At 47.0% G+C, this 27,977-nt stretch overlaps 1 protein-coding gene across 3 annotated transcripts; it reads right to left on the bottom strand.

The window, feature by feature from the left end:
• Window positions 1-23: 23 nt before the first annotated feature.
• Window positions 24-27,966, bottom strand: LOC142852603 (mitochondrial inner membrane m-AAA protease component AFG3L1). 3 transcript variants are annotated; one of them, XM_075977601.1, is made up of 17 exons: window positions 27,794-27,966; window positions 23,745-23,820; window positions 23,029-23,103; window positions 20,304-20,398; window positions 18,740-18,889; window positions 16,578-16,646; window positions 15,233-15,357; window positions 13,961-14,231; window positions 11,076-11,213; window positions 10,727-10,880; window positions 9,848-9,955; window positions 8,873-8,998; window positions 6,103-6,213; window positions 5,546-5,661; window positions 2,506-2,706; window positions 2,235-2,429; window positions 24-2,127 (listed from the first exon to the last, which is right to left on the bottom strand). In XM_075977601.1, the coding sequence occupies exons 1-17, from the start codon at window positions 27,929-27,931 to the stop codon at window positions 1,909-1,911; spliced, it is 2,367 nt and encodes a 788-aa protein (XP_075833716.1). In that variant the 5' UTR covers window positions 27,932-27,966; the 3' UTR covers window positions 24-1,908. The 3 variants fall into 3 exon arrangements, with proteins under 3 accessions (XP_075833716.1, XP_075833717.1, XP_075833718.1); XM_075977602.1 differs by lacking the exons at window positions 20,304-20,398; window positions 23,029-23,103; window positions 23,745-23,820; window positions 27,794-27,966 and adding an exon at window positions 20,094-20,133 and having other exon boundaries at window positions 1,776-2,127; XM_075977603.1 differs by lacking the exons at window positions 20,304-20,398; window positions 23,029-23,103; window positions 23,745-23,820; window positions 27,794-27,966 and adding an exon at window positions 20,054-20,069 and having other exon boundaries at window positions 1,776-2,127.
• Between the last annotated feature and the right edge of the window lie 11 nt (window positions 27,967-27,977).

Genomic DNA, 27,977 nt, shown 5'->3' with positions numbered 1-27,977 from the left:
CCAAAACTCCCATACACATAAAATTAAAAATGAAAAAAAATTTTATTTTTAAAATTTAGTAATGTACATTTTACAAACAGTAAAAGTTAGAAGTATCTGTCCCCTGATAAGATTTCTGTTTCTGAGGCTCTGAGGCAAACACAATTTAGAAAATGTACTATACTATGTACATTCAGTGTCTGGTCTTTATCCAGGCCCCAAAGAAAAGTTAAGGACGTAACGGTTTAAGAGGCAGAGAGCCTCTTGGTCTAAAGAGTTAGACCCAGAGGCAGAGAGCAGGTCTCCTCCCTCCTGACGAGACATCCAGGAAGCCCACCACCATCAGTTACAGAGCTGGAGAGAGGCTGAGCAGCTGAAGTGCTTGCCGCACATCATCCACATAAAAGCCAGGCAGAAAGGGACACCTGTAAGCCCAGCACTGGGAAGGCAGAGACCAGAGGATCCTTCGAGCTCGCTGGCCTGCAAATCTAGCCAGATTCAGTAAGAGACCCCATCTCAAAAAACAGGGTACACTGCTGGCAAGATGGCTCAGTGGGTAAAGGCAGGTGAACCCACACGGCAGAAGGACAGAATTGACTCTAACGAGTTGTTCCTGACCTACACATGTACCATATGTGTTTGTGGACATGCATGTGCAGACACAATCACAACTAAATAAATGAAAAAAATCAAATAAGATAGAAAGCAATTGAGGGCTGGGTGGTGGTGGCACACGCCTTTAATCCCAGCACTTGGGGAGCAAGTTCCAGGACAAGCTCCAAAGCTCCAAAGCCCTGTCTCAAAAACCAAAAAGAAAAAAAAGCAATTGAGGAAGACATACTAAGTCAACCCCTGGTCTCCGCATAATCATATGGACACATGTTATCATATGCACACATGAACACCAGTGGGCATACATACAAAAATTTTAAACAAGCTGGGCGGTGGTGGCGCACGCCTTTAATCCCAGCACTCGGGAGGCAGAGGCAGGCGGATCTCTGTGAGTTCGAGGCCAGCCTGGTCTACAAGAGCTAGTTCCAGGACAGGCACCAAAAACTTCAGAGAAACCCTGTCTCGAAAATCAAAACAAAAAATTTTTTTTTAAACAAGTCAAGGGAGTAAATGGATTCCTCCCCAGGCCATGAGCAGACTTGAAGAGTTGGCTGATGCAGCAGATGGTACAGCCCTGAGATCTGTGATCCCAAGGAGTCCTGGAGAAAATCCACAAGCACACTCTTATGGAACCCCAGGACCCAAGCGTTAAGGGCTGGAGTTCAGGCCTCCACACCCCAGGATCAACAAGAAAAAGATGCCTCTTTTAGACCCTTCCTCTACTCAAGAGCTGTCCTACAAGATGGTTGGTAAACGGGCACCAGAGCTAGGATAGATGCCAGGTCTGACTGACAACATTTCTGACGCTGCCAGAGATGTGCAGCTGAGCTGGCTTTCTTTCCTAAGCACTGATCAGCTTAAGAACCCAGCCTTCCCTTGATGACTGGCTTACATTTTCATTAATTCTTCACCAGACTTTATCTGTGTTAGATCAGGCTTAGCCTCTGAGCAATTAATTACCTCAGAGGCAAGTTATAAGGCAGCATACTTGGAAACTGAATCAGCTCTGTGTCTACTGGAAGCTGATGTAGCTCCTAATGCCCTATACACAGAATCCCCAAAGACAACACTCATGGCTTCACAGAAGCCAGCGTCCAACTCCCTTTCTACCTGAACCTCTAGGTCCAGGGCCTGTGGCCTCAGGCCTTTGATCCCTTAGCTATTGCCTTGGATGGAGGCTGCCAAGTCCTGGCTCTCTCTTCTGTGACGTCTAAATGGTCTTCTCTAAAAGATCTGTTTGCAGTTGTCACCTATTTTAATTTGTTTTTCAGTTCCTCTGACAGCTGTTCTGGCCAACAGTGGTCAAATAGGCCACTGCTATGCAGGGCTCTCCTGTAAGCACCGCTCAGTGCCCCCTTCCTCCCGACCCTGATTCCAGTCTTTCAGCCCCTCAGGAAGGGATGTGTCCTCCTCTAGGCTGCCGGTGCCCTCTACAAATTCCTCATAGGTGGACTTCTCTGCAAAGGGCCGAGGGCCCAAGAGCTCTACCATGTCAGCCTTCTCCAGCACTTCTTTCTCCAGGAGTCGCCTGCTCACCTGAAAAGGAGAGCCTCCCATCAGGCTGCTGACAAAGGTCAGCATGGACTGACCATATCCCAACCTGGAACCCACAACCTGGCTATGTCTGAGTGAAGCCCACTCACCTTCTCGACCTGCTCCCGGCACTGTGTGAGCAGTTCCAGGGTCCGATCGTAGGCAGACCTGACAAGGTGCCGGACCTCCTCATCAATGAGCTGGGCAGTGGCTTCACTGTACGGTTTCTCCACCATGGTCTCTCCTTGTCTGGGGAGGTCAAAGGATACCTGGCCCAGCTTCTCGCTCATTCCAAACTGCACAATCTGAAGTGGAGGAGGGGCCTCGGGTTGGCTGGGTCCACTCCAACTGACAGGGTCACACACTAGGACAGCGCCTCACCTGGGCATAGGCACTGTGGGTGACCTTCCTCAGGTCATCCTGAGCCCCTGTAGTGATCTGGCCAAAGAACAGCTGCTCAGCCACCCTGCCCCCCAGCATCATACACATGCGGTCGAAGAGCTGCTCCCGTGTGTAGAGGTATTGCTCGCGGGGAAGGTACTGAGCATAGCCAAGGCCCTTGCCCCGAGGGATGATGGACACCTGAAAGATAAGAGCCTGGAGCTGAAGAAATGGGTCCGTGGACAAGAGCGTGGATTGCTCTTGCAGAAAACCACAGTTCAGTTCCCAGCAGTCACACTGGGGGGCTTACAACCAACTTGTAACTCCAGACCCCCTTCAGGTCTCCAAGGACTGCACTCATGTGTGCAACCCCACCCCCCCACACACACACTTAAAAAATCACAGGCTAGGGAGATGGCTAACAGGGAACACAGGCTGGAGAGATGGCTAACAGGGAACACAGGCTGGAGGGATGGCTAACAGGGAACACAGGCTGGAGAGCTGGCTAACAGGGAAGACACACAGGCTGGAGAGATGGCTAACAGGGAACACAGGCTGGAGAGATGGCTAACAGGGAACACAGGCTGGAGAGATGGCTAACAGGGAACACAGGCTGGAGAGATGGCTAACAGGGAACACAGGCTGGAGGGATGGCTAACAGGGAACACAGGCTGGAGAGATGGCTAACAGGGAAGACAGGCTGGAGAGATGGCTAACAGGGAACACAGGCTGGAGAGATGGCTAACAGGGAACACAGGCTGGAGAGATGGCTAACAGGGAACACAGGCTGGAGAGCTGGCTAACAGGGAAGACACACAGGCTGGAGAGATGGCTAACAGGGAACACAGGCTGGAGAGCTGGCTAACAGGGAAGACACACAGGCTGGAGAGATGGCTAACAGGGAACACAGGCTGGAGAGCTGGCTAACAGGGAAGACACACAGGCTGGAGGGATGGCTAACAGGGAACACAGGCTGGAGAGATGGCTAACAGGGAACACAGGCTGGAGAGATGGCTAACAGGGAAGACAGGCTGGAGAGATGGCTAACAGGGAACACAGGCTGGAGGGATGGCTAACAGGGAACACAGGCTGGAGAGATGGCTAACAGGGAACACAGGCTGGAGAGCTGGCTAACAGGGAACACAGGCTGGAGGGATGGCTAACAGGGAAGACACACAGGCTGGAGAGATGGCTAACAGGGAAGACACACAGGCTGGAGAGATGGCTAACAGGGAACACAGGCTGGAGAGCTGGCTAACAGGGAAGACACACAGGCTGGAGAGATGGCTAACAGGGAAGACACACAGGCTGGAGAGATGGCTAACAGGGAAGACACACAGGCTGGAGAGATGGCTAACAGGGAACACAGGCTGGAGGGATGGCTAACAGGGAACACAGGCTGGAGAGATGGCTAACAGGGAACACAGGCTGGAGAGATGGCTAACAGGGAACACAGGCTGGAGAGCTGGCTAACAGGGAAGACACACAGGCTGGAGAGATGGCTAACAGGGAAGACACACAGGCTGGAGAGCTGGCTAACAGGGAAGACACACAGGCTGGAGAGATGGCTAACAGGGAAGACAGGCTGGAGAGATGGCTAACAGGGAACACAGGCTGGAGGGATGGCTAACAGGGAACACAGGCTGGAGAGATGGCTAACAGGGAACACAGGCTGGAGAGATGGCTAACAGGGAACACAGGCTGGAGAGATGGCTAACAGGGAACACAGGCTGGAGAGATGGCTAACAGGGAAGACAGGCTGGAGAGATGGCTAACAGGGAACACAGGCTGGAGGGATGGCTAACAGGGAACACAGGCTGGAGAGATGGCTAACAGGGAAGACAGGCTGGAGAGATGGCTAATAGGGAAGACAGGCTGGAGAGATGGCTAACAGGGAACACAGGCTGGAGGGATGGCTAACAGGGAACACAGGCTGGAGAGCTGGCTAACAGGGAAGACACACAGGCTGGAGAGATGGCTAACAGGGAACACAGGCTGGAGAGATGGCTAACAGGGAACACAGGCTGGAGAGATGGCTAACAGGGAAGAGCAGTTGTTGCTTTTGTAACAAATGGACCCAAGTTCAGTTCCTACCACCCATATAGTGGCTCACAACCATCTATAACTCCAGGCCTGATCAGATGCACAGCCCCCTTCAGGACCCTGTGAGTACTGCATACAATCCTACACAACACACTCTCTCTCTCTCTCTCTCTCTCTCTCTCTCTCTCTCTCTCTCTCTCTCTCTCTCTCTCTCTCAAATAGACCCAGGTTCAGTTCCCAGCACCCACAAGCACCTGCAACTCTGTTTGTTGGATTCAGGCATCTAACATTCTTCTGCTGAAGTCACCTGATGCACATAAACATGCAGGCAAACCACTCATAAACATAAAATAAATCTTTAAAAAAATGAAAATTAATCTTAAAAAAGAATTCAAAGTCTTGTCTTTGTCAGCCTCAAACACTGTTTCACCAGGTGCCGCACTGGCCATGGTCCTTTTACGACTGAGAGAGGCAGGAGAAAGGCCCTGAACTTGAGCCACTAAAGACCAATGCTCCCTGGGGAGCACACTCACACCAACAGCCTCAGTGTCTGACTGTCCCAGAGGCTCTGCAGGAACTGAATGCACAATCACTCCAACAAGAGTCAGACCCAGAGCTTAAGATGTCAGCAAGGCCCACCCAGAGCTTGCTCTGCTTCCCCACCCCAAAAAGAACCAGACAAATTATAGACCAACATACTCCTTGAAAAGTAAAAGGGAGGCTGGTGAGATGGCTCAGATGGTAAAGGCACTTACCACCAAGGGTTATGACCCTAGTTTAATCCTCAGAATCCATATAATGGGAGAAAACTGGTTCCAACATCTGACCATCATACATGTGCACACACGCACGCACATGCACCCATATTCACATACACACACACACCCTCTCTCTCCTAAAAACAGAGAAAAGAAAGTAAAAGGTCATGTCTACAAATGTGCTGATACCTGGGAAGCCAGAGATGGCACCTGGGCCTAGAGGTGCTTGAGAAACTGACCTTCAGCAGAGGGTCTGCATGTTCCAAGAACCAGCCCACCACTGCATGCCCTGCCTCATGGTAGGCGACAGTCGTCTTTTCACTGGGTTGTAGGACCTGGGTCTTCTTCTCAAGGCCTACAAACCACAATCCAAGGAGTGAGAAACAGGGGAAAAATGTCCACCTGCAACCCCCCAAGGTCACCGGACAGTCTGGACCGACTGCCATACTCCATTCCCAGGCCTCGTCAGGAACCTGTCCTGACTCAGAAGACAGCGAAAGCTCCTAGGAGAGCCCTCGTTCTAAATTTTGGTTCAAAAAAATCAATTGTGGCCGGGTGGTGGTGGCGCACGCCTTTAATCCCAGCACTTGGGAGGAAGAGGCAGGCGGATCTCTGTGAGTTCGAGACCAGCCTGGTCTACAAGAGCTAGTTCCAGGACAGTCTCCAAAACCACAGAGAAACCCTGTCTCGAAAAACAAAAAACAACAACAACAACAAAAAAATCAATTGTGTTTTCTCCATGCTGAAATGAGCCTAGGCTATCCAAAAAATGTCTGCCCAGGGAATGTGGGCTTACCTCCAATGACCCTCTCGATGGCTTGCTCAAAGTGCTTCTCCCGGACAGAAGGGCTAAGATGGCGGGCAGCAATCAGTGCTGCTTCGTTGCACACATTGGAAATATCAGCACCTGGGTCGGAAAAGGAAGTAAAGTCAGTGTTTCTGGCTGCTGGAGTCCTACCAAAATCAACTTCATTAAATGAAAATCACAAGCAGCAGCCAGGTTAAACTTCAGCAGAAAATGTAGTAGAAATTACTTCACCAGCCACTATAACTTTAGCTAAAGTGTCTGGTTAGTTATATAATTTTATTGATAAATAATCCATGTGTCATAAAGGAATATGCAATATTAGCTTTTAGTAACTTGGACAGTAACTTGAGACTCTACAATCGCCTGAAACACAGATCTCTGGACATGGTGGTGGTTTGAATGAGAAGGGCCCCCATAGGCTTGTATGTTTGAACACCTGGTCCACAATGCGTAGAACCATTTGGGAAGGATTTAGGAGGTGTGGCTTTGCTGGAGGAGGTGTGTCACTGGGAGTTGGGATTTGAGGTTTCAATACAGCCCCCAATAGCTCTCTCTGCTTCCAACTGTGGTTTAAAATGTGAGCTCCCAGCTCTCTCCTGCTGCCGTGCCTTCGCTCCACCATCAGGACTCTAACACTCTAAAACCATATGCTCAATTAAATGCTCTGGTCATGGTGCTTTATCCAGCAATAGAAAGCAGCTAAGACAGCACGTGAGAATTGTCATGGTTGTGCCAACTGCTGTCATCTTAACTGTGGGAAGGAGTTGGGCACTAACGTGTGTGCTCACTCATCTCCATTCCTAGATGGGGTGTAACCAGCTCCCTCAAGCTCCTGTCATCGTGACTCCCCATCACAGTGGACTGGAACCTGGAACTCTGAGCCTTTTTGAAACCCACTCTCCCTTAGGTTACTTAGGTTCTGTATCAGAGCAACAGGAAAAGAAACTAAGACACCAGAGTTGTCAACTACGACCCTGATCTAACACACCTTCCATCATCTGAGACATCTTGTGCCTTTATACTTAACTCCTATTCCGATGCCAATCAACTACTAGTCTGTTTTCACCTCTGTGGACTTGAATTTTCTGCATCTCTGCTGAAACCCCACACCCTCATGGGAAAAGGATTCATATAAGATGTGGCTTTTTAGGACTGGCTTCTTTCTTTGAGCATTATTTTTTATTTTTTATTTATTTATTTATTTATTTATTTTGGTTTTTCGAGACAGGGTTTCTCTGTGGTTTTGGGAGCATTATTTTTTAGACTTATCTACGATGTAGTGTGTATCAGTACCTCATCCCTTTTTGTTAAATTTTACTTATTTTAAATGCGAAAGTATGTGTCTCAATATATGTAATATGCATCACATGTGTGCTTGGTGCTCAGGGAGACCGGAACTGGAGTAGTGGTTGTGAGTGACCATGTGGGTGCTGGGGACAAGCAACCCAGGTCCTCCGCAAGAGCAAGTATTCCTATAATCTGAGCCATCTTCCTAGCCCCTAGGAGCTCATTCCTTTTTCAGCTGAAAATTGTTCTTTAGTATATACCATAGACTGCCGATCTACTCATCCATCGCTGGAAACTTGACTGAGTTCATGTAGGAATGGGTCAGAGAGTTATTGGGGAGTGGCCAGTCTACCCTACTGTACAAGTGTTGAATTCTCTTGCTGACTCCTCCAAAATGAAAATCCTCATAGGGAAATCTAAAGTCTGGGTAGTAAGTGAACACCTGAACTCTGCAAGGGGTAAAAAAACGGAACAGGAAGGACACTCCAGGCAGAACACCAAGAAGGTCCGTCACATGTTAGCCTGGCAAGAACTTCTCACCACTACACCACAGACGAACGCATGTGTGCAAACACGCCTGGCCCAGGGCTGAGCGGGATGCTATAGGTGAGCAGGATGCTATAGGTGAGCAGGATGCTATAGGTGAGCAGGATGCTATAGGTGAGCAGGATGCTATAGGTGAGCAGGATGCTATAGGTGAGCAGGATGCTATAGGTGAGCAGGATGCTATAGGTGAGCAGGATGCTATAGGTGAGCAGGATGCTATAGGTGAGCAGGATGCTATAGGTGAGCAGGATGCTATAGGTGAGCAGGATGCTATAGGTGAGCAGGATGCTATAGGTGAGCAGGATGCTATAGGTGAGCAGGATGCTATAGGTGAGCAGGATGCTATAGGTGAGCAGGATGCTATAGGTGAGCAGGATGCTATAGGCTGAGCGGGATGCTATAGGTGAGCAGGATGAGGACGCTCCACTGCCAAACCACCTATATGACCGAAGACCATATAGAAGACCAGTAACCATGAGGCCACTGAGGTTTCCAAAGGGTTGCTAAGGAGAGGCAAACAGGGCAGAAAACCCATTCCATAGGTTCCCACCCATTGCTGGGGTTTACACCACTCTGGCAGGGAAACAAGAATCCTAGCCCAGAGATAAGGTTTTGAAAAAGGAAACGCCACATCCACTCCAGATGCGAGTGTGGTACGATTCATCTCTTCAGGGATCACCCTCAGACATGACTTTTACCTCTGTAGTAAAGATTTATGTCTAAACAGAAATCCACAAACTCAAATGGGTACCAGTAGGTTTTAGGTTAAGAAGATCTGAAGCCTTTGAATGTTCCAGGAGGGCCAAAGTTCTGCACACCAGGGTGACTAGGACCAAATGAGCAGGTGTAACAATCACCAGTCACTACAGACCAATGGATGCACTTGGCCCCTGCTAAGATGAGCGGCTCAGAAACAAACACTTACCAGTGAAACCCGGAGTAAGAGCGGCTAGTTTCCTCGAAAGAGCATCTTTGGTGAGGCATTCATCTAGCTTGAGAGGACGCAAGTGAACCTTGAAAATAGAGGACCTGCCTTTGATATCAGGGGGACCTAATGAAGAAAATGAGACAAACAAAATTACGTTCTCAGAGCTTTTGGGACATGTTTCCCTGAATCTACTTCACAAAACTTCCAGGACAATTAGCAGAACTCCCTGCCTGCAGCAAGGTTGAAACAGGAAAGAAAGAAAGAAAGAAAGAGAGAGAGAGAGAGAGAGAGAGAGAGAGAGAGAGAGAGAGAGAGAGAAAGAAAGAAAGAAAGAAAGGGTACTTCTACTGGACAATGCCATATATCAAAACACCTTCTAAGCAGGGCAGTGGTGGTACACACCTTTAATCCCAGCACTTGCGAGGCAGAGACAGGCAAATCTCTGGGAGCTTGAGGTCAGCCTGATCTACAGACCAAGTTCTAAGACAGACTGCAAAGCTACACAGAGAAACCCTGTCTCGAAAATACAAACAAAACAACAACAACAAAAAAAAAAACCCCACCTTCTTGGAGTAGGTATGTAGCTCACTGGGTAGAGTTAGCATGAACAAGGCCCTGGGTTCAACCACCACTAACAAATAAACACACACACCCTACATGCACACACCTACCTTCTTAATCAATATTAAGTCTATTCCCCCAAGGCCATGTAACCCAACAGGCCTAAAGCATCATGGTTTTATAAAGTCGTATGAAAATAAAATCTGGAGAATAGAAATAGGCTATACTGGCCTTACCTGTATTCACTACAAGGGCATTTGGACAGCCAAACCACATCTATTGTTCTCAAAATGTGGACTGTCAGACAGAACCCAGTATCAGCATCTCCAAAAGCACAGCGAGCGAGTTACCCAAACCTTTAACCTCAGGGGCTGAGATCCAAACCCAAGTACCTACAGGACAGGCACTCACCAATGTAGATCTGGCGGTCAAACCGGCCAGGCCGCATCAGGGCTGGGTCAAGGATATCAGGGCGATTGGTGCCAGCTAGCACTACCACATTAGTGGTAGAGTTGAAGCCTAAACACAAGATACGGTGGTTAACTTGAGGAAGGCCCAGGCAACAACAGAATCCCCATGCTCGCTGTACTTCCCTTCTGCTTGCCCCACATCCTGCTGTAAGTGCCAAGAAACAGGCATGAGGCCTTGCTCAGCTGCCTAGGGGCCCAGGCTCGTCCCAGTCTAGGAAAGACAATACACAAAAGACTGACCTCTGCTCTAAGCTCTCACTATTACCTTCTGCTCTGAATAAGGTACATTTCTACTGGTGGGAAAGCAGACCTCTTCTCAGCACAGGGAACCTTGGAATCTGAGACAAGGATGTGAGATAAGCCCAGAACATGCGGAGTCTCTGCACTGCTGGCTCCTGCTACCATCTTGCCAGGGCTCACTGCCTCCTTCTACCCAAATCCTTGTGGGCTTGAGGGATGCATCAAGCACAGCCAGGTGATGGCAAGCAAGGACCACTCATGACCACTCATCCAAGGGAGCCCATGGGATAACGGTTAGGTGTGCATGTGTCTCTTTTCCTGTCAGTCCCTGCCATCATGCAGTGAGGAGCTCTATGTGAATAGAACACTGATTTCTCTCTCATATTTGCTTGAGAGCATTCTTTTTGAAAATCAGAACACATCAGCCAGACACAGTAGTGCATGCCTGTAATCCCAGCACTCAGGAGATGAGGGCGGGAAGAACCAGAGCTCTAAGTCAGGCTAAACACAGTGAGAGAGAAGAAAATACATATTCCTGTGGAAACTGAGTCCCCGCAGACCTGTCACAATGTGCGCTCACCATCCATCTCCACCAGCATCTGGTTTAAAGTGTTCTCCTGCTCACTCTGGCCTCCCAGGTGACCACGACCTCGCTTCCTGCCAATTGCATCAATCTCATCAATGAATAAAATACAAGGAGCATTTTTCCGGGCCATTGCAAACATGTCACGAACCTGCAAAAAGAAGCCAGACCCTATTTTGTTACTTACATTCCTATCACACAGAAGAACGGTTCACTCTTAGCTCCCTCTTTGAGACATCGGTACCTCCCTGATGTGGTACACACAGAACCGATAGCTACACAAGATAACCAATCCTGGACAAGAAGTGTGCTGGCACCTTCTACAGTTGCTTATCCAGCCACCTACCCGTGCTGGCCCAACACCAACGAACATTTCCAGGAACTCCGACCCATTCACAGTGATGAAGGGCACATTGGCCTCCCCAGCAGTTGCTTTTGCAAGAAGTGTTTTGCCAGTACCAGGTGGACCAGTAAGCATTGCTCCCTGCAAGAGAAAGGGACACCTAGTTCTCCAGAAGGACAAACAGCACACTGGGAACAGCCCAGTTTCTACTTAGATCTAAAAAAGAAGTAAGTTTCCTAACAAACACATAAAGCAACTTTTAGAACAAGAGTCTCATCAAATCTACCACTTTTAGAGCCTAAGATTTCTAGAAAATCTTTTCTCCTTAAAAAAAAATTAACGCACATGATTAGAGAAATGGCTCAGAAGAGGTGAGGTACCATGAACGCACAAAGATCTGAGTTCAATTTCTGTAGCCAATATAAAAGACCAGGCACAAAGAAAACCACACTTGTAATCATAGTATTAGGAAGGCAGAAACAGGCTGATTCCCATGAGTTCACTAGCCAATAAGCCTTGCCTACTCACAAGCTACAGACCAATGGAAAACATATCTCAAAATACAAGGCGGAGGACTCCTGAGAAATGACGCCTACCACCTCCCCACCGACCCACATACCTGCATGTTCACACATGAATACATACGTATAAGACACAATTAACACACTCACTGTAGTTTACACACAGCTACAACATCTAGGAAGGAAACTCCCAGAACCAGATCCTCATACGGAGAAGCTGTCTTCCACTGGCTCAAAGGACCAGAATGCTTTTCTTTTTTCTTTTCTTCTCTGGGTTTGTTTGTTTGTTTTGGTTTTTGTTTTTTGAGACAGGGTTTCTCTGTGTAGCCCAGGCTGTCCTGGAACTCACTCTGTAGACCAGGCTGGCCTCAAACTCAGAGAGATCTGCCTGCCTCTGCCTCCTGAGTGCTGGGATTAAGGGCGTGTGTCACCACCTCCTAACTCAGAGTGCTTTCCTTGATGATTATTGACAAAGTGCTCCCTAAAACATCAGTACCAATCTGCATAGCCGCCCAGGAGGTGTCCAGCTTCACAGCCTTTCTGGTTTGAAGCGTGGACACAACTCATTTTGGGGGGCTCCATCAGTTGTTCAGGCCAGGCACCTGAGAACCTGAGTGTGATCCCCAGAATTCATGTAAAGTCAGGCACAACAGCAGTGCTCCTACATAAGAGAGCGGACAGAGACAGGAGAATCCCCAGAAACCGTAACTGGGATACACAGCAGCAAACAGCAAGCATCCTGTCTCAAACAAGGTGGAACGTGAGATGTCCTATGACCTGCACACCTGCTGTGGTGCAGCACACTGCTGCTCAGTGCTCTGTCACCAGAAGAGTCTTCAGGAAGAGGGAACCTCAGCTGAGAAAATGCTTCCATTAGACTGGCCTGCAGACAAGTTTGTGGAGTGTGTCCTTGATTGACAATTGGTATGGGAGGGCCTAGTCCACTGTGGGTGGTGCTACCTCTGGGCAAACAGTCCCAGGTTATATAAAGAAGCAGGCTGAGTAAGGCATGGGGAGTAAGTCAGTAAGCAGCACTCCTCCATGGCTTCTACTTCCAGGTACCTGCCGGACTCGAGCTCTGCCCTGACACCCTTCATTAATTGTTACTTGGAGTCCAAGATGAAATAAACTCTTTCCTTCCCCAGGATGCTTTAGGTTGCATGTTCATCACAGCAATAGAATCTAAACTAAGACACGTACATGCCTATACTCATACGTACGAGCAGATATTTGGAGAAAAAAAATATTAACAATTCACATCTTTATAATACACCTTCATTATAATTTTATGAACTATTATGCGTGAAAATTAAAATGATTTTTCAAAAAAGTTATTATATTTATTTATTTATGTTAGGAGGTGGGGTCGGCAGACATGAGGACGCCAGAGAACAACTTTTAAGAGTCAGTTCTCTCCTTCCACCCTGTAAAAGTGGCAGTGGGCACAGGGAATAGAACTCAGGCTGTTTCCAGGTGGTGGTGGGTCACACTTTCAATTCCAGCCACAAGGGAGGGCAGAGGTGGATTGATCTCTGAGAGTTCAAGGTCAATCTGGTCAACAGAGCTAGTTCCAGGACAGACAGGGCTACACAAAGAATCCTGCCTGGGGGGGAAGGGGTCAAGCTGTCAGGTTTGGTGGCACAGTTCCTTCACCACAGAGCCACCACACCCAGTTTACTGTATGTGTTTTTTACTGTACACATGTGGACATGTACAAGCCACTGCACACATGTGGAGGTCAAAGGACAACTCACAGAAGGTGGCTCACTCTTTTCACCTATATATGAATCCCAGGGACCAAACCTGGCTCCCCAGGCTTAGGGGTAGGTACATGCCTTTACCAGCAGAACTATCTCACCGGCCCTTGAAAAAGATCTAATACCCTGTTTCTGTTGGGCACAGTGGCACATGCCTTTAATGCCAGCATTTGGGAGGCAGAGGCAGGCAGCTCTCAGCCTGCTCTACAAAGTGAGTCTCAGGCCAGCTAGGGCTACATAGTGAGACCCTGTCCCAACAACAAATCTTGTATCTAGAGCTCAGAGTGTGGACTGACATCAGGTCATTGTAGATGAGAGCATAACACTAAAAACAAACAACAGATGTGGGGTTTTTGAGACAGTGTCTCTCAGTCACAGCACAGGCTGGCCATGAACTCACGATGTGGCCTAGACTAGCTTTGAACCCTCCCGAGTCCTCCTACCTCGGCCAAACAAGTGCTAGACAGGCTGAGCCATCTGAGGCCTTTTAATGCCCTGCACCGCAGGCGCTGTCTCCATCCTCACTGTATGATCGGCAGAAACACACACCACAGCAATCCGTACTTCACCTTGCAGCCTAGAGTGCATCACTGTTTCCTAAAACCGGTACCTTTGGGATTTTAGCTCCTAAGTCCTGATATTGCTTTGGGTTCTTCAGGAAATTCACAAATTCCATAATTTCCAACTTGGCTTCTTCACAGCCAGCCACATCGGCGAACTTCACATCAATGTTGTTTTTTAAGATCTTGGCTGTTGTTTCACCAACACTGAAGAGGCCTCCTCCTCGCCCACCACGACCAGACCCCATTGGACCCCTCCTCATAGCATAGAGGAGGATGCTAACCAGGACCAGGGTGGGCACCAGGCTTCGGAGAAGAGAGCTGCAAAAATTCAAGAAAATCATTTGTTACATTCGCTTAAGAAAAAGGTCAGAGCCAGGTGATGGTGGTGCATGCTTTAATCCCAGCACCCAGAATGCAGAGGCAGGTGGATCTCTGCGAGTTCGAGACCAGCCTGGTCTACAGAGCTAGTTCCAGGACAGGCTCCAAAGCCACAAAGAAACCCTGTCTCGAAAAACCAAAAAAAAAAGAAAAAAGAAGCCGGGCGGTGGTGGCGCACGCCTTTAATCCCAGCACTTGGGAGGCAGAGGCAGGCGGATCTCTGTGAGTTCGAGACCAGCCTGGTCTACAAGAGCTAGTTCCAGGACAGGCTCCAAAAACTACAGAGAAACCCTGTCTCGAAAAAACCAAAAAAAAAAAAAAAAAAAAAAAAAAAAAAAAAAAAAAAAAAAGAAAAAGGTCAGAAGTTCCACTGTCACCCAAGAAGAGCAAATCGCTCTAAAACTTTCACTGTACAAAAAGGGGCCGTTTCTAGAATGTCCTGAAGTCAAGTCCTAATGACACTGAATCTGCCCTGACCCACCTAGCACAGGGCTTGGATTCTGACCAAATAGGTCTGGCAGAAACTTGGCTATAACTTTCCTCAGAAGACTCTGGTTCAGTAAAGATATCAATACCCAATGTGTTTATCTTTCCTACATACTTTTTAGAGGCCTGACATTCTCTTTGCAATAAACAGACTCAAGCCAGTGCCATGGTGTATACTCGGGAGGTTGAGACAGGAGTTGAGACTTGGATGGCTAAAAGATTGAGGCCATCTCAAAAAAAAAAAAAATTAAAAAATTAAAAAATATCAAAATATTCCTTTAGTATTGATAGTGTAAACATTAGCAGATGCCTATAATATGTTTAAAAAAGATAAACACACCCCACAATAGGTTCAGCACTGAATTTCTGTTTTGTTTTAATAATCAGATGTCCTAGGTCTATTACTCAGACGTCCCGCACTAGTCTCCAAGGACCGCCGCAGCCCTAGGACTCACCCGTCACTCTCCGTAGTATAGACTACCACAGCCTGGTTGGTGGGCTCAATCCCCAGCTCCCACTGAGCAGACTCGAGGTTCCTCTCAAAGGTGTCAACACTGCCAATGTTAAACCACACGAACTTCTGCAGAGACCAAGAGGAAGCTTAGGTTTACCGTGTGCCCCACAGAGAACCGCCAACACACTCACCCACATCTGTGTTCCCCAGGACAGCCCCTCCCCCTGGCTCTGACAGACAGACATGGACAATCCCTTCCTGAAGCTGGCTCCGCGGGGAAGGAAGCAAACAGCAGCTCATTCGGTTCCGGCACAAACTTCAGGGTTTTAAGTTCCGGACAAAGTATGAAATATTGCAACAATAACCAAAGTCTCCCTTCATCTTTTTATTCTTTTTTAACAAATTTTGGTAAGTAGTTTTTACATATTACTTGACAAAAATTATTTATAGTACTCTTAAAGGTTTCTTGTATTAGCCATTACCAATTTAAGACAATGAGAGAAACCATATTATTAAAAAATTTTTTTAATTATTTTTATCTTTTGTTGCTGGGCAGTAGTGGCGCATGCCTTTAATCGGGAAGTAGAAGCAGGCAAATTTCTGTGAGTTTAAGGCCAGCCAGGTCTACTGAGTGAGTTCCAGGATAGCCAGAGTTGTTACACAGAGAAACCCTATCTCAAAAGACCAAAGGAATTAAAATAAAATAAAAATAAATTATTTTTTGTGAATAGGCATTTGCCCGCATGTCTGTGTGCTATATGCAAGCCTAGTGGGGGCTGGAAGGTGGGAAGAGAGCAACAGACTCCTCAGAACTGGAGTTAGGAATGCTTCTGAGCCTCCACACGGGTGTTTGAAATTAACCTGAGTCCTCGAGAAGCCATCTCGCCAGCCCAAACCATTATATGTAACATGGACTGCTGGACAACAGGGAAGGTATTTTACTGAATAGACAACTATAGATTACTATTCTTAAAATGGTAAATCAAGGACTGGGGAGAAGACTCAGAGTAAGAACATGAACTGCTCCTGCAGGGGACCAAAGTTGGTTCCCAGCTCTCAAGTCAGGAGGTTCCTAACTCCAAGAGGATCTAATACCTGTATTCACATGCTCATACCCATACACACAATCTAAAACGATGAAAATCAAATCTTAAAAAAAAAAAAGTGATCTGGTGTGGCAACACACACCTTTAATCCCGGCACTTGGGAAACAGGCAGGCAGAGCTACGAGTTCTAGGCCAGCCTGGTCTACAGAGTGAGTTCCAGAATATTCAGTGAGACTGTCTCAAAAAACAAACACACAAACAAAAGATATGGGGACGCTTGACCTTAAATTGACCCCTCACCTCGGTCGTTGTCCCAGGGACAGGAATAACACGCACAAATTGCTTGTTCACAACCTCCAGCCGATCCACCTAGGAAAAAGAGAAAAGCAGTCATAACAGCTGAGGCAGTAAGGACATTCAAGCCAACCACGAGCAGTGCAGTCACGGGCATACCCACATCCTAAGGACAACACATCCTCCCCTACCAGCTGCAGCCCAGTCTAATTAAGCTTTAGTTTCTTGCTCTCTTGGATCTATAAGCTTGGGGCATGAATCTATCTCATTTTAATAAAGAACTCAACAAGTCTCTCAAAATTGAACTCCACACTAGATTATCTTAAAACCCTAAATATGAGCAGGGCGGTGGTGGCGCACGCCTTTAATCCCAGCACTCGGGAGACAGAGGAAGGCGGATCTCTGTGAGTTCGAGACCAGCCTGGTCTTCAGAGCTAGTTCCAGGACAGGCTCCAAAACCACAGAGAAACCCTGTCTCGAAAAAACAAAAAAAAAAACAAAAAAAAAAAAAAAAAAAAACAAACAACAACAAAAAAAAAACCCTAAATATGGGCTGGAGAGATGGCTCAGAGGTTAAGAGCACTGACTGTTCTTCCAGAGGTTCTGAGTTCAATTCCCAGCAACCACATGGTGGCTCACAACCATCTGTAATGAGATCTGGTGCCCTCTTCTGGCCTGCAGAGATATGTGCAGGAAGAACCCTGTATACCTAATAAATTAATAAATCTTTAAATATAATACAAGTCAGCCTTATACTGACAACAGAGTACAATCTCTGTTAGAACACGATGTGTATGAATTCGGATGAACATGCCACCATGTGTGGGCATGAAGACAGCTTCGGGGGCCAGTGCTCCCCTCCACCCTCCACACGTTCTGGACAGTGTCCTTGCTTTTCCAATGCATGTTCCAGGCTACCTGACCCACAAGCTCCCAGGGGTTCTCTCCACTTCCCATCTCCCCACAGGTGCACAAAGATCACAGACATCCTTGCTATGCATCCAGCTTTTCTGTGGGTTCTGGGGATTTGAATTGAAATCCTCACTTGTGCAGCGAGTGTCTGCACCCACCAAGTCATCTCTCATACACGATACAATACAGTCTTGAGTACAGATCTGATTCAGAAACATTTGTCCACCACAAAAAAAAAAAAACAATGTCAATAAGAACAACAGCAGTCCCAGAGGCTCATGCGCTACCAACAGCTGTACAATAGACTGATATATGCCTCTAAGAAACAGAAAAAGGGAAAAGAAAATAAATAGGCACTCCTATAATCCAGTACTCAAAAAACAGGAGCATTGCTGCAAATTCAAGGCCAGATTGAGCAGCAGAGGGCAATCTAGTCTCAAAAACAAAAACCAGAAAGGAAACCACAACTTGATACAATTCACTGTGTAAATATGATGACACAGTATTGTTCTTCTTGGTCAATTTGTTTGTAAAATTTGTTTTTGTTTATGTGTACACATCTGTGTGTCTGCCACATGGGTATGGGTGCCCACATAGGCCATCAGACATCCCAGTGAGACACCAGCACACGCACAGATGGCAGGTCCAAAGGCAGAGGAGAGCTGCAGCAGCTGTCCCCACTACTCTTAGGGGAGCCACCAAGAACCTCTCACAAGATAGGGTCTCACAGGCTGGAGAGATGGCTCAGCGATTAAGAGCATTGCCTGCTCTTCTAGAGGTCCTGAGTTCAATTCCCAGCAACCACATGGTGGCTCACAACCATCTGTAATGAGGTCTGGCCTGCAGGCATACATGAACACAGAATATTATATAGATAATAAATGAATAAATATTTTTTTTAAAAAAAGATAGGGTCTCACAAGTTCAGGGCTGACCAGCAAGGGCCAGGGGTACAGTGAAGGAGAAAAAAAAGAGTTTTGAATCAGATATGAGACTGAAATTATCTAATGGATAGAGCCAAATTTCAAAAGACAAGCTAATTTTTTATCTTTTTGAGATTGCCAGGACATGGTATTAAGGCAGCGTCCACCTGACCAGAAAGTGGGCCCGACCCTGTTCTGCTGGAGCTGTTCCTGTGCCCAGCTGGGTTTCTCAGCAGGCATCACACAGTAGCCTGACTCTCAGCTCCTTCAGGGTACTGTGAACCCCCTGAATAGCACCCTCTTTCCCCAGAGACAGTCTAAAGATCTCCTTACCAAACCTCTGGCGAGGTAATACTGCACAAAGTGCTTCCAGGTGATCTCTTTTCCGGGATCTCGAAAATAGAAATATAAAAATCCCACAGCCACGCCTGCCCCCAGAACAGCCAGACTCCGGAAATCCTTGTCATCCCAAGGAAACTCCCCCTACGGAAGAAAAGACAACACATTTTCTAGTTAGGTGACAAATCAGGTGGCTTCATGTTTAGCTTAAAATTTTTCTGTTTCATCTTTTTTTACAGGCATGTGTGTGTCCCCGGGAAAAGGGATGCTCATGGATGTGTGTGTCCCCAGGAAAAGGGATGCTCATGTGTGTGTCCCAGGGAAAAGGGATGCTCATGGATGTGTGTGTCCCTGGGAAAAGGGATGCTCATGGCCAGTTTGGTTGCACAGAACTACAGCTCCAGGCAGTTGTAAGCCAAACAGGGACCCTCTGACACCATGAAAACGACCATTTCTTTATGAAAACGGAAATTTCTCTTTTCAGTATGTAGCCCTGACTGGCCTAGGACTCTCTATAAAGACCAGTCCAGCCTCAGTGTCACAGAGCTCTGCCTGCCTCTGCCTCTGGAGTATTAGGATTGAAGGCATGTGCCACCAGGCCTGGAAGAAGAGTCTCTCTTACCTTGGATTCTAAGTCTTGACACACATTTTTAAAAATTTCTTAGACTCTTTGAACTGTCTAGGTCCCTTAAAAATCCACCCTGGAAATCAATACCAACAGTGAAAGCAATGAAGAGGTGGGACCTTCAGGAAATGATGAGGCCATGTGGGGCCCGTCTCCATGTATGGAGTTTGTGTGCTAACACAATTAGTTAAAGGGTGGATTTTGTTCCTTCTTGTCATATAAGGATACAGTGTTGCTCCTCTACGGACAGAGCAGCATACAAGACACCAGGAGTGGAGACCTGACAACAGAGACCGAAGCCTCTACAAGTACTGGGCACACCAGCACTCTCACCACACGCTGTCCAGCCTCTTCAACTGCGAATAAACACACACTAGTTACAAATTACACAGTCGAAGCTGGGCACAGTAGTGCACATCTGTAATTCCAACACTCAGAGGCAGAGACAGGAGGTTCACCACAAGCCTAGGCTACACAGTGAGTTCTAGGCCAGCCAAGGTTATATAGGAGACCCTGTCTCAAAACAGTCAAAACAAAAATAAATAAATAAATCAACCTATCCAGTGATTTTTTTCCAAGAGCAGGAATAAAATAAGAAAAAGACCTCAGAAAGCCTTAGCTCTGTAGCAACCACACCCTCGACAAGTGACAGCACGTCTGCCCAGGTCTTTAGACACACAAACCTTCTGCATCCGCTTCCACCAGGTCTTTAGATACACAAACCTTCTGCATCCGCTTCCACCAGGCAAAGCCCTGGTCTTTGGATACACACAAACCTCTGCATCCGCTTCCACCAGGCAAAGCCCTGGTCTTTGGATACACACAAACCTTCTGCATCCGCTTCCACCAGGCAAAGCCCTGGTCTTTGGATACACACAAACCTCTGCATCCGCTTCCACCAGGCAAAGCCCTGGTCTTTAGATACACACAAACCTTCTGCATCCGCTTCCACCAGGCAAAGCCATCTTGCTTCCCTCCTCTCTTGCCTCCATCTCCTCCAGGCCCAGTGTTCTTTGGTTCTACAGTTTCTGAGATTAAAAAAAAAAAGAAAGAAAGAAAAGAAAAAGAAAAAGAAAGAAAAGTCTTATATTACAACAGAAAAGAAGTATATATAATTTCCAGAGAAGAATTCAAAACACAGAAAAGGAGTTAGGGAGGTAGCTCAGTCAGTTATGTGCCGGCTGTGTAACCATGAGAGTCCGAGTTCAAGTCTCCGGCATCCACGTTAAAAGACAGGCACAGTGACATGCGTTCCTGCAGACTCGGTGCTACAGCAGCAGAGGCAGGAAGATCCCTAAGGGTCTGGTAAGCCGGTCTAATCCGCCTAGCAAGTTCCAGTTCAGAAGAGAGCCTGCTTCAAAAACTAAGGTGGAGGGAGGGCTAGTGAGATGGTTCATTTGCCACCAAGCATGAGAACATGAGTTCCATCCCTGAAGTACAAGTGATGGACGGAAAGAACCAAGGCTTACAAGTGTCCTTTCACCTCCACACGTGCTCAGTGGTGTGTGCGCGTGTGTGTGTGTGTGCTCGTGTGTGTGTGAAAATCAAACTCGAATAAATGTAGTTTAAAAATTAAAGTGGTGTGATTAAGGAAGACATCCAATATTGACCTCTAGCCCACAAACACATGCACATATATGCATAATGCATACAAATTGGCATACCAATAAATAAATAAATAACAGAAAAAAGAGGAAGATATTGCTGAATAGCAGCCTCAGATACATACAAAAATCACTTAAATTTTAGCTTGTGGGTTTCAAATATAAGCTTTTTTTTTTTTTTGAGTCAGGGCTTCATTACATAGGCCAGACTAACTCAGACAGAACCTGCAATCCTCCTGCCTCAGCTCCCTATGACTATGTATCACCATATAGGCAGGCCTAAATTTTAACAGGTTTTTCTTTTGGAGGGGGAGGGTAAGAATAGCATGGCTGTAGTGACCTGGACGGGAAAAAGTGAGGCAGGCTGACACCGGCACATCCCTTCTCAAGAGAATCAGGATGCACGGTACCCGCTCTCAGGAACAGCACGTCACCATGCAGAAAAACCTGCTGTGTGTATATCGTTTCCCTTCCTTTGGCTCTGGTTGTCTTGGAACTCATGAGATAGACCAGGCTGGCCTCAAACTCACAGAGGTCTACCTGCCTCTACCTCCCAAGTGTTGGAATTAAATGCGCACCGCTATGCCTAGCCATGTGTACACTTTTGACCTACGGACTATAACAGGACGTGGAGTTCCCTGAGCCTCTTTTTGAAATATTCATACAAGTTGTAATATAAGTTGTAGGTCAGAACAAGTTCTCTACATATTGCCTCCAACAAGCCTAAAACCATATCATGCACGTCCAAAAAAGGCTACCAGAAATGGAAACATGAATTAATGAGACAGAGAAATATTAACACCATTATAGACAAAACATGAGTTTTGAAAAATGGTAGCAAGATGTACCACTGTTCCTCCTAATTAGCTTATATGTTTCTTACTATTTAACGCTCACAGGCACCTAAGCGGGTGAAACACACCTGTTAAACCTATCCAAATCACCAAACTGAGATGCAACTTAAGAATGACTCACAGAGCCAGGCGGTGGTGGAGCACGCCTTTAATCCCAGCACTCGGGAGGCAGAGGCAGGCAGATCTCTGTGAGTTCGAGACCAGCCTGGTCTACAGAGCTAGTTCCAGGACAGGCTCCAAGGCCACAGAGAAACCCTGTCTCGATAAAAAAACAAAAAAAAAAAAAACAAAAAAAAAAAAAAAAAGAATGACTAACAGAGGTCGGAGAACAACTCAATGGTTAAGAGCACTGGATACTTTTAGACAGGACCCAGGTTTGATTCACAGCTCTTCCACGGTGGCTCACAACTATCTGTAACTTCATTTCCAGAGTATCTGACATATTCCTCTGCCCCTTCCAACAGACGTACACATGTTACACATGAACAAGAGCCACCCAAACACATTAAATAAAATAAAATTAAAAAAATTTTAAAGCCAGGCAGTCTGGTACTTGCCTTTAATCCTAGCACTAGGGAGGCAGAGGCAGGGAGATCTCTGAGTATAAGGCCAGTCTGGTCTACAGAGCAAGTTCCAGGACAGCCAGGGCTACACAAAGAAAAGTCATCTTGGAAAAAAAAAATTCATCAAGGCTTAGAGCTAATCATCCAATCCAAATAAGCTAAGAAAATTGTGAGGAACAAGACACAGTGACTTAGGAACAAGGAGGTAAGATCAACTTCATACAATCACATCTTCTTCCTGTTTTCCCCTCCTCAAGGAGATAAACTCCAACATCGTCAGTAATTTATAATAACACTCAAACACGTTGGGCATGGTAACACACAACTTTTATTCCAGCACTTAGGAGGCAGAAGCAGGAAAATCACTATGAGCTAGAGATGAGCCTGGTCTACTGGCTACTTTTCCAAAACCAAAGGTTCAACTCCAAACACACACATGGCAGCTCACAACTGTCTGCAGCTCCAGTTCCAGGTGATATGGTGCCCTTTTCTGGCCTCTTTAGGCACCAGGCAAGCACGTGGTACACAAACATACATGTAGGCAAAACATTCAAGCATATAAAATAAAAATAAAAAGTAAAATCAAATACTCAAATGTAAAACTTGACAGTCTGACTTATCAAACTGGTCTTCTTACCTTTCTTTTGAGCTACTGAGTTTCCTGGTTCTGTACTTCTTCCATTCTTCTTATTCTTAAAAAATTTCTCAAACCCTTAGGGGAAAATGGAGAGGTTGTAGTATGTTTAAAAGGAAAACTCACACGCGCACACACATGCACGCACACACATACATTCAGAAAAGCAGCAGTACACTCAAATCCAGCTGCAAAAGTAAGAAAGCTAGCTCTCCTTCCTGCCTTTTTCTTACCTGATCAGAGCGACATGCAGCCCCAGGCCCAAACCCACATATGGGATAAGGAATATTTCTTCTGCTCTCTGGAGACAGAGGTCTCCAAATGCTTCTATGCGTACGGTCCCTCTGCTCAGAACACTAAGCACAGGTCCACAGCTTGCTCTGGAGGGCTCCAAGTAGACCACTGTGTTCCCCGTAACTACTCTACCAAACCTGAAGCTGGATCCCCAGAATCAACTATGCAGAAACAAAATTGAATTCCCATGCCTCCCGAAAGATTCTTCTAGTAATATCCTTCTGAGACAGTTTCTGCTGCTGGTGTCAACAATGCATCAAAGTGATAAAGGCTCGGAGGTGCTACTGTGTGACTCAATATGGAACCTGCTAGCTGTCATGTCCTCCTGTCACCTGGTCAGTCACCTGGGAGACACCCCAAGCAAATTACACTAGTTATAAACTTTATGCCACTACTGAAGGCAGAAGGTATAAGAAGTACCGTACCTTTGGGAGGTTTTGAACACAGCCTTGGGGAGAACCAAGTCAGTCTCCCCTGCAGAGCCTGCAGCGAGCATATCCCCTGAGGACAACGACAGGAGAGACAATCAGGCTGTTTCTGCAATGCAACACAGCATCTTCTCAAAGTGGCCAGGACAGCATGTGAGGGACAGAATTTGGACTGAGGCATGGGCTTGTTACTTTATTTACCTACTTAGCTATTCAAACAGAATAAATATAAACTAAACTCACTGTAAAACTCACAAAGAATTGTTTTATAGCTATAATATCTAGACAGGCAGTGGTGGCGCACGCCTTTAATCCTAGCACTCAGGAGTCAGAGGCAGGCGGAAGTTTGAGGCAAGTCTGATCGACAGAGTTGAGTTCCAGTACAGCCAGGACTACACAGAGAAACCCTGCCTAAAACAAACAAAAAAAAGGAGGTGTGGCTTTGTTAGGAGAGGTGTGTCACTAGGGGCAAGATTTGAGGTTTCAAAAGATTTGTGCTATTCCCAGTGTCCTTTCTGCCTCCTGCTTTCAGCTTTAGTATGTAAACTCTCTAAGGAGAACACTCCTCCACTGCTGGTGGGAGTGCAAACTTGAACAGCCACGCTGGAAATCAGTATGGCAGTTTCTCAGAAAACTGGGAATCAACTGACCTCAAGACCCAGCAATAGCACTCTTGGGCATATACCCAAAGGATGCACAATTACACCACCGGGACATCTGCTCGACTATGTTAATAGCAGCAGAACCTGAAAACAACCTAGATGCCCATCAACTGAAGAATGGTTAAAGAAAATGTGGTACACTTACACTATGGAGTATTACTCAGTAGCAAAAAACAATGACATCTTGAAATTTGCAGGCAAATGGATGGAACTAGAAATAACTATCCTGAGTGAGGTAACCCAGACCCAGAAAGACAAATACAGTATGTGTTCACTCATACGTGGCACCCAGATACCAGATGCAAAGCAAAGGATAATCAGGCTACAATCTACAACCCTAGAGAGGCTAGGTAAAAAGGGGGGCCCTAAGAGAGACACACACGGAGAGCCCCAGGAAGGGAAAATAGTAAACTGGGGGTGGGGGTGGGGGGTAGAAGAGAGGGGATGGGAATGGGAACATGAGGGATCAAGAAGACTGAGCTGGGAAAGGGATGGAGGGGGAGAACAATAAAAGAGATATCTTGAGAGAGGGAGCCATTATGGGGTTAGAGAAAAACCTAGTGCTAGAGAAATTCTCAGGAATTTCTAAGATGCCTAGCAATAGTGGAGAGGGTATCTGAAAGGGCCTTCCTCCTTTAATCAGATTAGTGACTACCCTAATTGACATCATAGAAATGGCATCCAGTAACTGATGGAAGCAGATGCAGTGACCCACAGCCAAACACTGGGCTGAGCTCCTGAGTTCAGCTGAAGAGAGAGAGGAGGGATCATATGAACGGGGCGGCAGGGAGTGACCACAAAGGGAAAAACCACAGAAACAGCTGACCCGAGTTAGTGGGAGCTCACGGACTGAACTGATAGCTGGGGAACCTGTGTGGGACCAAACTAGACCCTTTGAATGTGGGTGAGTTATGTGACTTGATCTGTTGGAGGGTCCCCTGGTAGTGGCACCAGGACCTATCCCAGGGGCAAGAACTGGCTTTTTGGAGCCCATTCCCTATGGTGGGATACCTTGTTCAGCCTTGATACAAGGGGAACAGGTATACCAGACTTTGTTGACTCCCTAAGGAAGGCGTTACCCCCATGAGTGGAGAGGTGTGTGAAAGGAGGAGGTGGGGGGCGCAAGAGAAAGGGAGAGAGGGGGAACTGGGGTTTGGCACATAAAATGAACAATAATTTTTTTAAAGATATATTTATTTATTATGTATACAACTTTCTGCCTCCATGTATACCCAAACGCCAGAGGAGGGCGCCAGATCTCATTACAGATGGTTTGGAGCCACCATGTGGTTGCTGGGAATTGAACTCAGGACCTCTGGAAGAGCAGACAGTGCTCTTAACCACTGAGCCAGCTCTCCAGCCCGAACAATAAATTTTTTAAATTAAAAAAAAAAAAGATGTGAACTCTCAGCTGTTCATGCCACCATCACTCACTCTGCCCTCACGAACCCTAACCCTCTGAAAACAGACACTTTCTTCTGTTAGGGCGCCTTGGCCATGGTGCTTTCACAGCACAGAAACTTAACAAAGACAGAAGTCGCCAGCAGAAAGTGGGCTACTGCTATGACAGACCTGTGTAGTTGTTTTGCTTGTTTTGGTTTGTTGTTGTTTTTGAGGAACTTAGAAGACTTTGGTACCTTGGACTAGAAAAGCGGTTGAAGGTTTTAAGCAGAATTAAAGGTCCATCCTAGTAGGCATCTGGAAGACAGAGGTACTGAAAGTGGAGGCCGAGCTCAAGAGGCTTCAGAGGGAAGGAAGGCCTTTAACAGCACCTGGGCTGGAGGCAGGCTTGTGATACCTTGGCCAAGAATATGGCCACCTTCTGCTTGGAAGAAGCAGAGTAGCCTAGCAACCTGGATGAAGCAGAGGCCATCCAAGCTGCCTAGAAGACTCTCAGACAGCTGAGAGCCTGGAAGCAGCTCAGACCAATGGAGCCAGTAGAAATGGACATGCTTCAACCTGTTGAACTACCTGAAACTTGTGCAGTCTGCTACAGGTTTCCAGTTCTTGTGAGCTACCTCCCATGCCTGGGTGGCCATTGGTGATGGGTCTGTCTCTGAGTCATTTCTGTTCCTGGTTCACCAAGCTGGACTTCGGAGCTACCCATAGCCTGGTCTGTTGTCCGTTCCCTGTCTGTTCACACCGCCTAGAAGTGTCATGCATCACTTTGGTCTGTTGCCAGGGATCTATCAAGGGTGAACTGACATTTATTCACCCATGAAAAGTGACACAATCAGCTTACGGCTCTCACAAAGACACATGGGTCCACAGCCGTTCAGCGACTGTCTGTGCTATAACAATCTACAACACTCACTAAATGACTTGTCTTCAACAGGCCAATCACCAGAACAGGACCCACAACACGGAACACAAAACAACTCTGCAACTGAAACAAACCTGGGAGCATTCTGCCAATCCATTTGTGCAGCCATTTCCTCCAAACCCAAAAAGTCTATCCCGGAGGAAGGAGGGCAGCCCTTAAAACTCCTGTGCTCAGGAAATGATCAGGTTCACAAGGCCCATCCCCAGAGTTAGACAGGCAGTAAACAGCTCCTGGGGACATGAGCCCCTCTTCGGTGGTACCCCCTGTAGGTTTTGCAGGGAGCTCCAGGAAGGCAGTTTTCCCCTGGGTTGTCACCTATGTGTGTGACTGACTCACTCCTGTCAGTAACCCTTTCCCAGGCCCACCGTAATTAATTCCAATAAACTAACTGGTTCACAAAGCTAGAGAAATGGAATCATTTCTTTGACCTGTCACTAGTGCCCTGTCTGGGGTAAATGGCCAGTTACATTTAAAAGTTACATAACACTACTACCATATTAAGAGGGGACGACAGTCCTGGACAGCTAGGGTGGTTACAGAGAAACTCTGTCTCGGAAAACCAAGAAAGAAAAAGGAGGGAACAGAAGCAAAGACAGCTGTATGGTCCCTGTGGCGAGTGAAAACACAGACTGATCTATCTGGAGATGGAGAATAGATATATAGCTTTCTCCATGAGGTATGGGATAGTGAGCCTCCTTACTGTACTAGCAGATGCACACTCTATGTGATGGGTGTTGAAATATTGTAACAAGGTTAAAGAATGAAGCATCCACGGCAGGGATCCCATGTGGCTATACTCCTCTGCTTAGTATTAAGAGCTACGCCTCTTTAATGAATAAAGTCCACCTTTTATATGGGGACCATCTCCCAAAAACACAGCTAAAATATATTGTAAACCCTAAAGTGCTAGGATCAGCAGCAGGTAGACACTGGAGGAGCCTGCAGCGGAAATCCGGAAGCGGCTGCGCCCCACCTAGCCGCAGGCAGATGACGTCACTGCGACGTCCAGCGGAGCCCCCACCACGCCGCCTGAAACCTGTGGAGGGCGCTTCCCTGCTCACCTGCCGGGCAATGCCACCGACCCTCACGCTGCTCCAGACCGCCCCGCCGCTTCCTGCGCAGCCACCACAGCGCCACAACTTGGAGAAAGGCCAGGCCAGGGCCCGACTGCCGGCCGCCCCCACCAGCCGGAGTAACATCCCCCTGCCGTGACCTCGCGCCGCCTAGGCGAGCGCACGCGCAGCA

Source organism: Microtus pennsylvanicus, chromosome 6, assembly GCF_037038515.1.
Source record: "Microtus pennsylvanicus isolate mMicPen1 chromosome 6, mMicPen1.hap1, whole genome shotgun sequence".
In the NCBI taxonomy this organism is placed as follows: domain Eukaryota; kingdom Metazoa; phylum Chordata; class Mammalia; order Rodentia; family Cricetidae; genus Microtus; species Microtus pennsylvanicus.
The sequence above is the reverse complement of the archived record's forward strand: the minus strand, read 5'-3'. Positions and strand labels throughout refer to the sequence as shown.